The sequence below is a fragment of the Dendropsophus ebraccatus genome, chromosome 5 (genome assembly GCF_027789765.1).
Source record: "Dendropsophus ebraccatus isolate aDenEbr1 chromosome 5, aDenEbr1.pat, whole genome shotgun sequence".
Lineage (NCBI taxonomy): Eukaryota > Metazoa > Chordata > Amphibia > Anura > Hylidae > Dendropsophus > Dendropsophus ebraccatus.
The window spans coordinates 6,840,081-6,853,282 of NC_091458.1; the positions used below are offsets into that span (position 1 = coordinate 6,840,081).

Sequence of the window (13,202 nt, forward strand, 5' to 3'; positions counted from 1 at the left end):
TGTTTTGATAAACTAGGAAAATATACTTATTTTCCAAAGAAGATTTAGATATGCTCCTGAGATTCCTTAATGACGAACTGGCGATGAAGGGGCGGTCTCTTTTATGGATCCAGTGAACTGTTCCCTGTCCAGAGGAGCGGGAGGTGGACCTCTCCATGGGTGCCGTCATGGGCTTCGAGGAAAAGCAATTACCGGTTAGTAATTCATGTTTTTTTACACATTTGAAGTCCCTTTGGGGGACTTGTACATTCATTACTTTCATTTACTACACTGATCATTGCTATGCCATAGGTATAGCATTGATCAGTGTGATAGGCGATCTGCTCATTGAGCCTGCCTGTGCAGGCTCAGTGAACAGATCGCCAATCGGACCGCACAAAGGCAGGTGAGAGACCTCCGGCGGTCCGTTTTAACGATCAGGACCCCCGCAATCACATTGGGGGAGACTCCCCCTGTCACTTACACTTAAACGCCGCGGTCGCAACGTTTAAGGGGTTAATGGCACGCTGCAGCACGATGGCTGCAGCCTGTCATTAATGGTGAGGTGCCGTCTGCTCACTGCTATGAAGTGCTCTTCTTAGGTCAGGGCGTACAGGTACGCCCACGGTCATCTGGGCACAGACTTCTAGGGCGTACCTGTACACCCTAGGTCGTCTAAGGGATAAAGGGCAGTACCAATGTCGCTCTTAAAGGGATGGTACATAAGTGGCTCTCAAAGGGACAGTTTCAAAGTCGCTCTTAAAGGGCTGGGGCAACATTCACTCTTAAAGGACCAGTACCACAGTCGCTCTTACAGAGGCAGTACTAAAGTCACTCTTAGGGTGCGTTCACACGTACACGATCTGCAGCAGATTTGAAGTTGCAGATTCAATGCAAAGTAACTCTGGGCCATCAAATATGCTGCGGATCCTGCACTTGTGAACGCACTCTTAAAGGGACAATACCAAAGTTGTTCTTAAAGGGGCAGTACCAAAGTTTTTAAGGAACAGTACATAAGTTGCTCATAAAGGGCCTTGGCCACTTTCGCTCTTCAAGGGACAGTACCTAAGTTGCTCTTAAAGGGTCGGTACCAAAGTCACTCTTAAAAGGACGGTATCAAAGTCTGCTCTTAAAGGGCCAGTACCAAAGTGGCTATTCAGAGTGTTTCACATGCAAATAAAGCATTCTATTCTCTGGGGTAGACGTATTAACCTATTCAACACCAGTAATCTGTACTGTCTGGTGGTATGTCTGTTGTATAGATGAGCTCTGTCTAATATGGCATACTAATGTTTCTCTTTATGAGATTCTGTTTTATCTTAACGTGATACCTTAAAATTTTAGATGCAATTTTTTAATCTGCCTGTTTGGAGTATTCACCAAAATTTACATAATCCATGATTTGGGGCCAATTTATCATTTGCGCATTTAAAAAAAAAAAAAAAAAGGCAAAAACAGGTGAAGGGTATGTATGGTCAGTACCAGGTGAATTTTTTGTGATTATTTTTATTCACAAATTAATGATTTTTTTGTTCAATTTGTCTCATTCGGCTAGGTAAAAAAAAACAAGTACTCTGTAGAAAAATTGCACGTTTTAAACTCAATAGTAAATGTCCCCCATTGTGACTATACCTCGGTTTCTTTCTTAGGGGTGATGTTACAATAGGAAAAATATATGCAGGTCTTTATCGTAAGCCTACTGCAGGGAGCATCATATTACACGCTCACAGGTGTCACCTAGCACCTGGCTAGAAGGGTTTCATCTGGTAAATCCATATACAATGTCCTACAATGAAATTGATCTATGATTACAGGGACAAATATATTCCATTCCCTTTTTTGTCTTTTATTATTTTTTGCTCCCAAAGATGTGCTCACTCTTATTTTCAGGGGATATCTTATTTTTCCACGAAGAAGAGTTCATGTCACATGCACAACAGGGACAGAGCATACAGTATGGTGCCTTATGGCTCACCACAGCACACTCGGACAGCAGAGCAGAGACTAAGTGTATGGTATGGCAGTCTCTGGCCACCAGGGGGAGCTCACCACAGCACACTCGTAGAGCACAGCTGGGAAAAACGTACGGTATGATGGCTTCCAGCCACCAGAGGGAGCTCAGCACACTCGTACAGCACAGCAGGGACAGCCTATGGTATGGTGGCTTCCGATCACTAGGGGGAGCTCACCTCAGCACACTCATACAGCACATCAGGGACAGCGTACGATATGGCGGCTTCCGGCCATAAGGGAAACTCACCACAGCACACTCGTACAGCACAGCAGTGACAGCTTACGGTATGGCAGCAGGGGATAACGTCAGACTGTGTGCAGCTCTGCATCTGGTGGCAGGGGAAAACTGGGATGGTGGCAGGCGACAGGCCTCTTGATGCCTCGCCTGCACATTTAGGAGTGACGGCCGTGGAAGGGAACATCGGAGTTGGTGGCAGGTGACGGTCTTCATGTCCTGCATGCAGCTGCTCTGCAATGGATGGTGAAGATAGGGGACAAGTGGGTTAAAAAGAATCCCAGATCGCTTCCCAGGCCTTTTGGCTAAGATCAAGTGTAGTATCTGTTCTTATCAGTTTAATATTTGCTACGTTCCCCTATCTAGGGACCATATAAATGGGTTTTTACAACAGGGAGATGGAGAAAGAGCTTGATCTGTCCTCTCCAGGCATTGACCTGGTATTGCAAAGCTTCCAGTGCAGGAAAAAAAAAAATGAAGAAAAAGAATCCCAGTTGCATGCCCCGGTGTTCTGTTCGGCTGCCATGCTTCCAAACAATAAATTAGCTTGGTCTTACTTTCCGGGGAGGCCTTATATTTAGCAATTCAGCAAAACCTCTAGTAGGTCTTATTTTCAGGGAAACAGGGTAGTATTAAAGTCTTAGAGCTAAAGCCATTAGGGCTCGTTCCCACTGAGCAAAAGCAGCTGAATTTCTGCGCTGAATCAGCGCTGAAATTTCAGCTGTTAGAATAGGTGCAGAGCTCATTTCCATTGTGTTGAATGGAAATTCTGCTCTGCAGTTCACACAGTGGAATTTCCGCACTGAACTAATCCGCTTTCCGCCAGAAGAATGAACATGTTCATTCTTCCGCTAGCGGAAGCCTATACAAATCAATGGGGCTCTGATTTTCTGTTTCAGCGCGGAATACGCGCGTATTCAGCGCGGAATACAAGCGTAATACAAGCGGAAATTACTCGCTGAATCAGCGTGGAAATGGGGAAAAGGGGGGGGAGGAGGATTCTAGTATATGTTCTGGTATAGTCTAGTTTACTCACCAAATACTCGCTGAATTTCAACGCTGAATGCATGCGGATTCAGCGCGGATTCCTCGAGTATTCCGCGCTGAATTTGTCAAGAGCTGATTACGAGCTGAACACTTTCCTAGCAGAATACGCAGGGATTCTGCTTACGTTCTGCTTATATTCTGCTCGGAATTCAGCGTCAGTTGATTTCAGGCGGAAATATTTCCTTGCGTAATCCGCCCCTTTTGCTCTGTGTGAACGTAGCCTAACAGATTGTAAACCTAAGGGCCCTATTCCACCGGACGATTATCGTTCAGATTGTCGTTAAATCGTTCGAATTTAAACGATAATCGTTCGGTTGAAATGCAGTTAACGATTAACTACCAAACGAGAAATCGTTGATCGCTTTATAAGACCTGGACCTATTTTTATCGTTGCTCGTTCGCAAATCGTTCGCATTAAATAAGACATCGTTCGCAATAGATACGAATGCAATAGCGAATAAATAGTGAAGAAAAACGATCGCAATTACGATCATAAGTAACGATTATCGTTCCATAGAAATGAGTGAACGTTTTCAGGTCTTTCGCAATAGCGGTCGTTTGAGATCGTTAAACATTAACGATTATGCAAACGATAATCGTCTGGTGGAATAGGGCCCTAAGGAACATAGGTTAATACACAGATTTGCTAGAAACATTTTCCTGTACTGTTGAAGGATGAGCTGTTGCCTGAGGTTCTGGCTCTCGGTACATAATGTTTTGCCAGAAGATCCTTACACAACCAGTTGCCACCCAGTTTATATCAGGGTTCATTACCTACAAGTACTTGGCTTAAAACTATTGGATGCTACAAATGTGGTAAACCTAGGTGTAGCCTAAAGAAAATCCGTGACTAAAAGCCTCTCATTTACATTTAAATCAACAGTGAACATATACATCAGTCTGATTTATTGTATGTATAGAACTATGTATACATTATTCATACTTGGGCTTGTTATAATCCTCTACCTAGTCATTATGTTTTATATGTAGATATATTATTTAATAAGGTTGCGCATTCTATTTTATGACGTGTGATATAATATAGAAACGTGGAAACAAAGAAAAAAAAATGGAAGAGTGAACTATTTAACTATCGCATAAATATTAAACAAATAGCAGAGAGAAAACTCCCGTGCGTACCTGGGCCTCTGCACAGAAAACCAGCGTGGCCCAGATCCTTAGCAAACTCGAGGATGAGTTTGAAATCCAGTCCCCATCAGAGGTGAGACTCTGCATCTACAGTCTGCAACAGAAGCCAGGTGAGAGCTTGAGAGACTATGCACTTTCACTACATGCAGCATTAAGAGCTGTCCACCACATTGATAGCTTTACCCCTGCAGATACTAAATGCATCCTAATGGACAGGTTCATAGAAGGGGTAGACTCATGTAGATTCATGACCTAACTAAACACAATCCATGGTTACACTTTACTGAATTTCAAAGCTTGGACCTTAAGTCTTCCTGGTCCATATGAGGAGCCCCCTGAGGACTTGTGCACAGCCCCTTACCCTTCATCCTTGGGAGTGCAACTCCTGCACTGACACCCCACATGATTCCTGATCCGGTGGTTCATTCAGTTCAAACCTCCACACCTGTTATTATCAACCCCCTTCAAGAACAGGTGGATACAATGGCCGCAACCCTCAAGACTAAAGGTGCGTTTACACAAAACGATAATTGGCCCGATCGTACGATTAACGATGTCGGAGTAACGATTTTTTTTTTCATAACGATCAGCGTTTAGACTGTACGATATATCGTACGGAAAATCGTTTTGCGTTAGCTTAAGCCTATCTCACACATTGGTTAAATCGGCGAACGACTGTTCACACGGAACGATCTGCTAATTTTTTGCAAACGACGATTTGATGACATGTTGAAAGATCAAAATTAACGATTTCTCGTTCATCGTTCGATCGTTCGCTGCGTTTACACGTACGATTATCGTTCGAATTCGTTATCGTGCAAATTCGCACGATAATCTTTACATGTAAACACACCTTCACAAAACTGAAGAATATCAGAAGACTGCTTTATTGGGTCAGTATGAGATCCGATATTGAAAACTGGTGATCCAACTGCCCAGCATGCAACCTGGCCACGGTTGGCAAGAAAGACACAACAGCTCCCCTTCGTCCTATCTGTACTCAAAAGCCCAATGAGATTGTGGCTCTCGATCACATGAAACTCATGCTGGTTACACCTATGCCCTCACTATGGTGGATCACTATAGTAGGTGGACTGTTCTGGTACCCATCAGAGACCTTACAGCAAGAACAACTGCTGTCATGTTCCACAACCGCTATGCAAAACACTATGGTTGCCCTGAAGCTGTACTTTCTAGATCAAGGTTCTGCATTTGAATCTGAGGTGTTCCAGGATCAAATCTTCATTAATATGCTGCGTACAGCATCAATATCCAAACAGGCGGAGTGGCCTGAACTTCTAAGAACTAATGAATGTATAACAACACCACTCATTGTTCAACTGGTTATTCTCCGTTCTAACTCGTGTTTGGGAGGCAAGGTCAATTACCCAAAGAAAGTGAACTTGGAATTTAGATACCAGATTCTATCAACCCTTTGCTGGAGACAGAGTGGGTGTCTGAACATCAACAAAGAAACCATGAGGCACAGAAGATTCTCGAATGGAAGAAGCTCGTAGGAGGCAGAAGAATGACTATAATCAGCATGCTCATGCTCAGCCTCTGATTGATGATAAAGTGTGGCTAAAGAACAATCACCGCTCAGGAAAGTTAGTTATTATGGGAAGTAAAGCCATACACTGTGGTTGCCATACCATTTCTCTCAGCAGATGTGTATGAGATCCAGAAGCAAGGAAGAGCATCACAAACTATGCATCGTAATGGGTTGAAACTCTGTACCAGTGATGAGCTGTCATTACCATGCCCTCCACAGTATCAAAGTACACTATCCTATTCTCCGGTGGCTTAACCCCTTAAAGACAGAGCCAATTTAGATTTTTGCGTTTTCGTTTTTTCCTCCTTGTGTTTAAAAGGCCATGGCACTTGCATTTTTCCACCTAGAAACCCACATGAGGCCTTATTTTTAGCATCACTAATTGTACTTTGCAATGACAGGCTGAATTTTTGCATAAAGTACACTGCGAAACCAGAAAAAAATTTAAAGTGTGGTAAAATGGAAAAAAAAAAACGCATTTTGTTTATTTCGGGGAAATGTGTTTTTACGCCAGTCGCCCTGGGGTAAAACTGACTTGTTATGCATGTTCCTCAAGTCGTTACGATTAAAACGATATGTAACATGTCTAACTTATATTGTATCTGATGGCCTGTAAAAAATTCAAACCATTGTCAACAAATATATGTCACTTAAAACCGCTCCATTCCCCAGCTTATAGCGCTTTTATCCTTTGGTCTATGGGGCTGTGTCAGGTGTCATTTTTTGCGCCATGATGCGTTCTTTCTATCGGTACCTTGATTGCGCATAAACGACTTTTTGATCGCTTTTTATTACAATTTTTCTGGATTTGATTCGACCAAAAATGCGCAATTTTGCACTTTGGGATTTTTTTGCGCTGACGCCGTTAACCGTGCGAGATCAGGAATGTGATTAATAGTTCGGGCGATTACGCACACGGGGATAGCAAACATGTTTATTTATTTACTTTTATTTATAACCTGGGAAAAGGGGGGTGATTCAGACTTTTATTAGGGGAGGGGGCTTTTTATTGACAACAACACTTATTTTATTTTTTTACACATATACTAGAAGCCCCCCTGGGGGACTTCTAGTATATACACTTTGATCTCTCATTGAGATCTTTGCTGTAAAGATATACAGCAAAGATCAATGAGATCGGCACTCGTTTGCTTTTGGCTGCTGCAGCCGATAACAAACGAGTGCCGAGCCGGCGACAGCGTCATCTTTGAGCGGTCCCCGGCCGGCTTCAGTTATGGAGATTGCTCCTCCGGGATAACATCCCGGAGGATCGATCTCCTCCACTAGACACCAGGGAACAGCTGAATCCTGTAATCGGATGCAGCTGTCATGTTTGACAGCTGCATCCGATTACTGTATTAGTGGGCACGGCGATCGGACCGTGCCCGCTAATACCTGCGGTCCCGGGCTAAAAGCGGCACCCGGGACCGCCGCTGTTCAGAGCGGGGTCGCCATACGGCCCCGCTCTGAACGTCCTTAACGGCAGTAGGGCGTAAATATACGCCCTTTGTCGTTAAGGGGTTAAGTGGAACCAAGACGGCCATCTATTGGGGAAATATTGGACATCTAGTTCCTGCTGCTGTCACACTTCCCTCAGCACCTTTACTACTGTCCACCATCACCATCTACTCAAGCTTATCAAGACATCATGGACTATCATGCTCCTGTTCCTGTATGAGAACAGCAATTGCTGAGATGCTCAGAGAGAAGCACAAAGGGTCAACTCACTGTAGTAGTAGCTTTCTCACATTCTTTATAGTGTTTGTTGTATACTATTGAGTAACTTCTGCTGATCCTAACTATTTCTTCTAATGTTTGTTTACAGATACCTCCCTATAAGTATGACGGGGACGGCATTTTCTCGGTTGGGGAGTATGCAGTGTCCCAGAGTGGGTCCACTGTCTTTTCTAGCAGGTATAGGTTGGTATCCTGTATATGTGTATGCACTGCAATAGGTAACTGTAATATGTAACTCCTTCCACTTGGTGTAGCTTTTCCACAGTACACTGCTCAGGTTTAGCTGAAGGTAAAAGCTCTATAATGGATTAACTATTCAGTTCAGGTTGCGAGGTGTCTGGGTAGAATACCTATAGGGGCGTGAAAGGGATAGGGATAACTTATCCACACAAAGGGACTATCGGAGGAGTAAAGAAGGAGGATTTTCTGTACAGTCAAGCCAGCAGTTAGCAAAGTGCACTACATTCAAGCCGAGACTCTGCTGCAAGTTGCTACTGTTCCTAGAGGGTCACAAGCAATTAGCTTCACCCAGATTGGGTCCTGCATTCCCCGATCCTATTACACTCTGAGCACACAAGATAGTCGAAGCGGACGCTCATTCCCGTGGAAGCAGGTACTTTTCTACTGTCACCCTCAAAGTGACCAGAGTTCCTATTGTTGAGAGCTTTCGGGTCTGGATAAGCCCCTTCCCTCGAGTAACCACCCCACACCAACTCAATCACCTTTACTAATTACACATAACAGCGTTTGGCTGCACACTACCTAAACTATCTAGTCAAGCACACTACAGATCCACCTCGTTCACAGGGATCTTGGATAACTAGTTCCTTATCAACTGTACTGTTCACACAACTGTGCAAAAACTGCTAAAAATTCTACTGTTTACCAAGTTCTTCAGTAAACAATTTAACTGTTCAAGAATTTGAGTGTGTCTTCAACTTTGCACAATGTACAACACTCCCTACTCTACACTACAATGACTACAAGACCCAACAGTGTGGTAGTGCCAAACCAGTGTATCCAGTATCCAGGGGTGGCTGGCTGATCCCATTTTTGGCTCACTAGGAAAAGTGGCCGTGTGGTGCTCACATTTTGTAATATCTGCCCCCCCCCCCCCCCCCCGGTCACTGTGCCCTCCCTTCAGCACGCCCGCCACGTAAGTATAGCTGTGATATAGTTGCTTTCCGGAGATTGGACCTGGATACAGTAAGTACATCTGTTATAAAGCTTCCTTCAGGAGAATAGATCTGGATACAGTAAGTATAGCTGTTTATATAGCAGCCTTCAGGAGACTGGACCTGGCTACAGTAAGTATAGCTGTTATATAGCTGCCTTCAGGAGACTGGACCTGGATACAGTAAGTATAGCTGTTATATAGCAGCCTTCAGGAGACTGGACCTGGATACAGTAACTATAGCTGTTATATAGCAGCCTTCAGGAGACTGGACCTGGATACAGTAATTATAGCTGTGATATGCAATTCATATGTAGCAATAGTCAGCTCACCCCTCTATTTGTCTCCCAGCGGCTTGTCTGGCGTTTCTGTATTGTAGCACGTAGATGAACTCGGGCTGTGTCCCGGGAAAACATACAAGGAAAAAACGCTGGATTCCACAGCTCCAATAAAAAGTTGTAGTAGTCTTCCTTCGTGCATAAAAATAACAGTTTAAAAACAAACGCCTACGCATTTCAGGGTTCCCCATTAGTCATTAACACAATATATACATATACAAACGTCTAGTGACAAGATGCAGTATCCAATAATTTTCTCTATTACAGAGTAACTTAGTCCTATCTCCACCTCTTTTAGGTTCTCATACCCTCTCAATAGGGATTACTTGTCGGCCACTAATATCTTCTTCGTGAAAGTCCACAAAGTGCTTTGTCAGTCTCAACATAAATTGATGTAATGTTAAAGTTGCCCGTGATGTCATGTCTCTAATATGCTATTGTAAACGAGTTTTTTAGTTTCTGTTTGGTACTTCCTATATACTGGAGTTTACAATATTGGCACTGTGCCATATATATACTATAGGAACTATTACAATTAAAGGGGTTATCAAGTGCTATATAAACATGGCCACTTTCTCTCAGAGATAACACGACTTGTCTCCAGTTCAGGTGCGGCTGCAATTAAGCTCCATTCACTTCAATGAAATTGAGCAGCAAAACCCCGCCCAAGCTGGAGACAAGAGTGGGGCTGTCTGGAAGAAAGTGGTCATGTTTTTGTAGCGCTGGATAACCCCTTTAAGGAATGTCTTTATACCATACATCTTCTTAGTTACAAATGAAGAGAACTTAACAGTTTTCAACATATATATGCATAGACCACATGCTAACATGTGACAGAACAACAATTTCATGTACTGCACTTGAAAGCGCCCTTTCTTTTGTACCAGACACACAGTTTGATTTATATCAAACTATTCTGGATGTCAACAGATTTGTTCAACTAATCACAGTGAAGAGACATTTTTTTAGAGACTGCAAGTGATTCTGAGGTGGGTACCTTCGGATAGCTGCTTTTAATCCAAGATCTGTCCATTCGGCATGGGATGCAGTTATTGTCCTGGAAAAACAACTTTTAAACTTCCAGCCCTGTGTGAAACTGGCGTGGCCTAGAGCAGGGCCGCTTTAACCAGAGGGCACATGGTGCACGTGCACCGGGCCCACTGGTTAAAGGGGCCCACCCTGAGCAGGGCCGGCCTTTGCTCTGTCCGACCATTGCGGTCGCACAGGGCTCCGGCCACCAGCCTGCCAGGAGGGCGCCATCGGGATGGGTAAGGTTACCCATCCATGGCACCCCCTGCGGCGCTCTGTACTGTAGCTATGAGCGCTCAAACGAGCACTCATAGGTACGGGCAGCAGCAGCATCACTGACAGGTCGGGAGCCATTGGCTCCCTCCCTGTCAGTCATCCTTGTGGCCGCAGGCAGTGCTTTACCTGCGGTCACAAGAGGCCGCTGTCCCCTCTCGCGGTGTCGGCGCTGAGTGACGTCACTCAGCGCCGACACCACGAGGGGGGAGAGCGGCCTCTTGTGACCGCAGGTAAAGCACTGCCTGCGGCCATAAGAGTGAGGTGAAGAGAAGAGAAGAGGAACGCGCGGACCCAGGTGAGTATAAAGTGTTTTTTTTTTTTTGTTACTTGCTATATGGGAGGGGGAAGCACAAAGGGGGGCTATATAACGGGGGGCAGCACACAGGGGGGTATATATAATTGGGGGGCCACACAGGAGGTATATTTAAACTGGGGGAGCGCACAGTGACGGGGGATTATATAAAAGGGGGTGCACAGGGGGGTAAATATAACTGGGGGCACACAGGGGGTATATATATAACTGGGGGAACACAGGGGGTATATATATATATATATCTGGGGGCACACAGGGGGTATATGTATATCTGGGGGCACAAAGGTGGTATATATATATCTGGGGGCACACGGGGTGTATATATATATCTGGGGGCACACAGGGGGTGTATATATATAACTGGGGGCACACAGGGGGTGTATATATATAACTGGGGGTGCACAGGGGGACTATATAAAGGGGGTATATATAACTTGGGGAGCACACAGGGGGTATATATAACTTGGATGGCACACAGGGGGTGTATATATATATATATATATATATATATATATATATATAACTGGGGGCACACGGGATAAATATATGTAACTGGGGGTTGCACAGGGGGATTATATACAAGGGGGTATATATAACTTGGGGAGCACACAGGGGGTATATATATATACATATAACTGGGGCACACAGGGGGTATATATATAACTGGGGGCACACAGGGGATATATATATATATAACTGGGGGCACACAGGTGGTATATATATATATATATATATATATATATAACTGGGGGCACACAGGTGGTATAATAAATATATATATATATATATATATATATATATATATATAACTGGGGGCACACAGGGGATATATATATAACTGGGGGCACACAGGTGGTATAATATATATATATATATATATATATATATAACTGGGGGGCACACAGGGGGTATATATATAACTGGGGCCACACAGGGGATATATATAATGGGGGTGCACAGGGGGATTATATAAAAGGGGGGTGCACAGGGGGGTATATATAAGTCAGGGAGCACAAAGGGGGCTATATAGGGGCGCACAGGGGATATTAATACTACTGTGGGGTGCACAGGGGGACTATATACTATTTGGGGGAGCACAGGGGATATATACTACTGTGGGGTGCACAGGGGGACTATATACTACTTGGGGGAGCACAGGGGATATTTATACTACTATGTGGTGCACAGTGGGACTATATACTACTTGGGGGAGCATGGGGGGTATATATACTACTGGGGGATGCACAGTGGCGGGTATATATAACTGGGGGAGCACAGAGGGGGCTATATACTAATGGGAGCAGCACCTAGTGGTCTATAGTACTAGGGGCAGCACACAAGGGGTCTATATACTACTGGGGGCAGCACCTAGTGGTCTATATACTACTGGGGGCAGTGCACAAGGGGTCTATATACTACTGGGGGATGCACAGAGGGGGCTATATACTAATGGGGGCAGCACCTAGTGGTCTATAGTACTAGGGGCAGCACACAAGGGGTCTATATACTACTGGGGGCAGCACCTAGTGGTCTATATACTACTGGGGGCAGTGCTTAAGGGGTCTATATACTACTGGGGGCAGTACAATGGGGTCTATATACTACTGGGGGTAGCACACAGCTCTATATACTACTGGGGGCAGCACACAGCTTTCTATACTACTGGGGGCAGCACACAGGGGGTCTATACTATTGGGGGCAGCACACGGGTCTATACTAACATTGGGCTGCACAGAGGGGCCTATACTATATAGGGACCTTACTACTATATTGGGGCACAGAGCATACCCAGGGGCGGATTAACTTTACCATAGGCGCCGGGCTGTTCACCAGGCCTGGGCCCCCCCACCCCACTGTAACTATGGCGGCACTAGCGTGGTGTTCATAGTACAGGACAAAAAATTTCATGATGTCCTGATTTGTGCAAAATTGCCATTAAAAAAACAATGATTTTTTGCAAATCATGGTGGAAGTGTAGTCAAGAGACAGTACACCACTGAAAGTATAAGTCTTTTTGGGTGGTCATGGGCCCCCCAGAAGCTCAGGGCCCCGGGCTGCCGCCCGAAACGCCCCTATTATAATCCACTACTGAGCATACCTAATTATTAAGTGGGAGCACAGAGGGGTGTAACTACTAAATAGGGGCACAGAGGGGGGTAACTACTATATAGGGGTACATAGGGGGGTAACTACTATATAGAGGTACAGAGGGGTGTAACTATCATATAGGGGCACAGAGGGGTGTAACTACTATATAGGAGCACAGAGGGGTGTAACTACTATATAGGAGCACAGAGGGGTGTAACTACTATATAGGGGCACAGAGGGGTGTAACTACTATATAGGGGCACAGAGGGGGG

At 44.7% G+C, this 13,202-nt stretch overlaps 1 protein-coding gene and 1 non-coding gene across 2 annotated transcripts in view; both read left to right on the forward strand.

Annotated features, from left to right (window-relative positions):
• The first annotated feature begins 2,511 nt into the window (after positions 1–2,511).
• On the forward strand, positions 2,512–2,700 carry LOC138794285 (U2 spliceosomal RNA). Its single transcript, XR_011363436.1, has one exon. It is a non-coding gene; the product is annotated as a U2 spliceosomal RNA (small nuclear RNA).
• Positions 2,701–7,803: 5,103 nt separating this feature from the next.
• The window catches only part of LOC138792239 (NACHT, LRR and PYD domains-containing protein 12-like), a 172,280-nt gene continuing 166,881 nt past the window's right edge, over positions 7,804–13,202 (forward strand). Inside the window, exon 1 of the mRNA XM_069969413.1 lies at positions 7,804–7,889. Within this exon, the coding sequence (XP_069825514.1) occupies positions 7,817–7,889 (73 nt within the window). The 5' untranslated portion in view covers positions 7,804–7,816. The remainder of the gene's footprint in view (positions 7,890–13,202) is intronic.